Consider the following 1,914-nt stretch of genomic DNA (forward strand, 5'->3'; position numbering starts at 1 on the left):
GGTGACGTAGCTGAGGTTTGATGGCTGGTGGTGACAAAGGAAGGACATTGATGGTTACCATGCCTAGCATTCACAGACTGGTAGATAAGAAATTACTTCCTCAGAAGCTGCATCCACCCCACTCACACAGCCTCTCTGTGCTTGTGTGCAAGTTTCTCAGCTTTGTGTGCAAACTCTGTGCAAGTTTCTCAGCTTGATGACCAGGACTCTTTTGGGTTAATGGGAGATACAGACGGTAAAGAAAAAGTTCAGGAAAAAAATTATGTGACAATATAAATCAAAAATGTAGATGTAAAACTCTGGAATGAAACACAGACATCTCCAAAATAGAGATATGGGCAACTAAGCACTTTGAAATACTTGATCTCTAAATCATGCCATTATTTGGACATCCCAGAAGACTACACCAGCACAGACGAATCTCCAGGAAAATTCTCAAGGTTAGGAAATAGTGGATTAGACAGAAGATGGAAGTGCCAGAAGTCTGAAAGAAGCTGCAACAATCTACATGTAGATGACTAAACACCTCGTTGTTTTCAAAGTATCATTGAACAAGGAGATTGTAAGGCACTAAGTCCGGATTGAGATCACGTTTCCCAGAAGTCAGGAACAGGTGGATCTGAGGGGGTTTGTATGAATTTCCAGTAAACTACAGGCCCTTGTGAAAGTCGCGAGTGGGCTACAAACGAATCTGACTGTTCTCAACTTCTTGACTCTGTTTATTTGGATCTATGCCTTGCTTGCTTTCAGCTTCCCATAGGTAGAATACAAAATTAAATATGACCATGGCCATAACATGTTCATCTTATGCTTAGTTATTACTTGCAAAATACACAAGTAATAAGTCAATAATTAGCACGGTAAACACTTTGAAAGAAAAAGTCATTGCTCCCAGCATGAATCCTAAGAAGTGCAAAAGATTCCCCTGTGTGAACTAGCTAACATCAAATGCTAGAACAGTCGCACTCTCATCTTGTTAAACTCCTTGAGTGATTAATCATACTCTAAAATGTCTGGGAAAACAACAACAACAAAAAAAGAGCTATGGATTTCATAAACTTTAGAAATTCACATCCAGGTTTCTGCATAGTCATAATCTTTCCTGTTCTCAGCTAGACTCGACTGACATTCATTAAAAGCTTGAAAAATATCCAGGTGAGTTACTGCTCTTTGAGGCGCATTTACTTTTCAGATTAATTCAATTTTCTGTACTCAGCATGGATTTAGCCAAGCCGTTATTGGATTTTCCATTGCTCAGCATGGGGGAATGTTTATTGTTAACTGGAATTTTACTGGAGTTCTTGCCAGCAGAGATGACTTGGCTAATAGGTTTGAGGGGGTTTATCCAGAACACAGTGCTGTTTATCATTGTTGTACAGGAGTTGATAAAGGGGATCCACGACATTTAATTTTTTTCAGGCTTTTCAAAGTGATGGGAACAATATCCTCTCAGGACTCTAGAGCCCTGTTTCCGGATTTCTCACTGACTTCATGTGTGACCTGGGTGACATTCATCCATTTCTCCACAGGTAAAATGGGAATAAAAATGAGAATACTTACCTCACAGGGGTTTTGGGGGCTTCAGTAGGTTATGATTCTCAGGACTGTCACGCATGGCGTGATGCAAGTATTTCAATTTTCTAACCTTGATGCCGCTAAGGCATGAGCTTGGGGATTTCTTTTTTAATTATTTTTTTAATTTTTTAAAATTTTTTTAATATTGTGACTATCATCAAGGTAATGAAAGCAGAGACTGTTTGGACAGAGCCAATGCAGACTAGAATAGTTACACTAGTAACATCATGTGGAAAGACCGTGTGTCGTACATACACAATTTAGCAGGGAGGCTAAGAGCGCATTAGCAGTGATGGATGCTCCTGTAAGCAGACATAGCTAATGCATAAAGGTTCAGCC

General features: G+C 39.6%; 1 protein-coding gene across 2 annotated transcripts in view; it reads right to left on the reverse strand.

The window, feature by feature from the left end:
- PDE1C (phosphodiesterase 1C, calmodulin-dependent 70kDa) overlaps positions 1 to 1,914 on the reverse strand; it is a 64,320-nt gene that overhangs the window by 282 nt on the left and 62,124 nt on the right. Inside the window, exon 16 of one of the 2 annotated variants that reach the window (XM_010135950.1) lies at positions 9 to 24. In XM_010135950.1, coding sequence (XP_010134252.1) covers positions 9 to 24 — 16 coding nt within the window. Of the gene's footprint in view, positions 1 to 5; positions 25 to 1,914 lie in introns of both variants that reach the window. The other variant, XM_010135951.1, reaches the window with a different exon arrangement.

The sequence above is a fragment of the Buceros rhinoceros genome, unplaced genomic scaffold (assembly GCF_000710305.1).
Source record: "Buceros rhinoceros silvestris isolate BGI_N320 unplaced genomic scaffold, ASM71030v1 scaffold12235, whole genome shotgun sequence".
Classification (NCBI taxonomy): Eukaryota; Metazoa; Chordata; class Aves; order Bucerotiformes; family Bucerotidae; genus Buceros; species Buceros rhinoceros.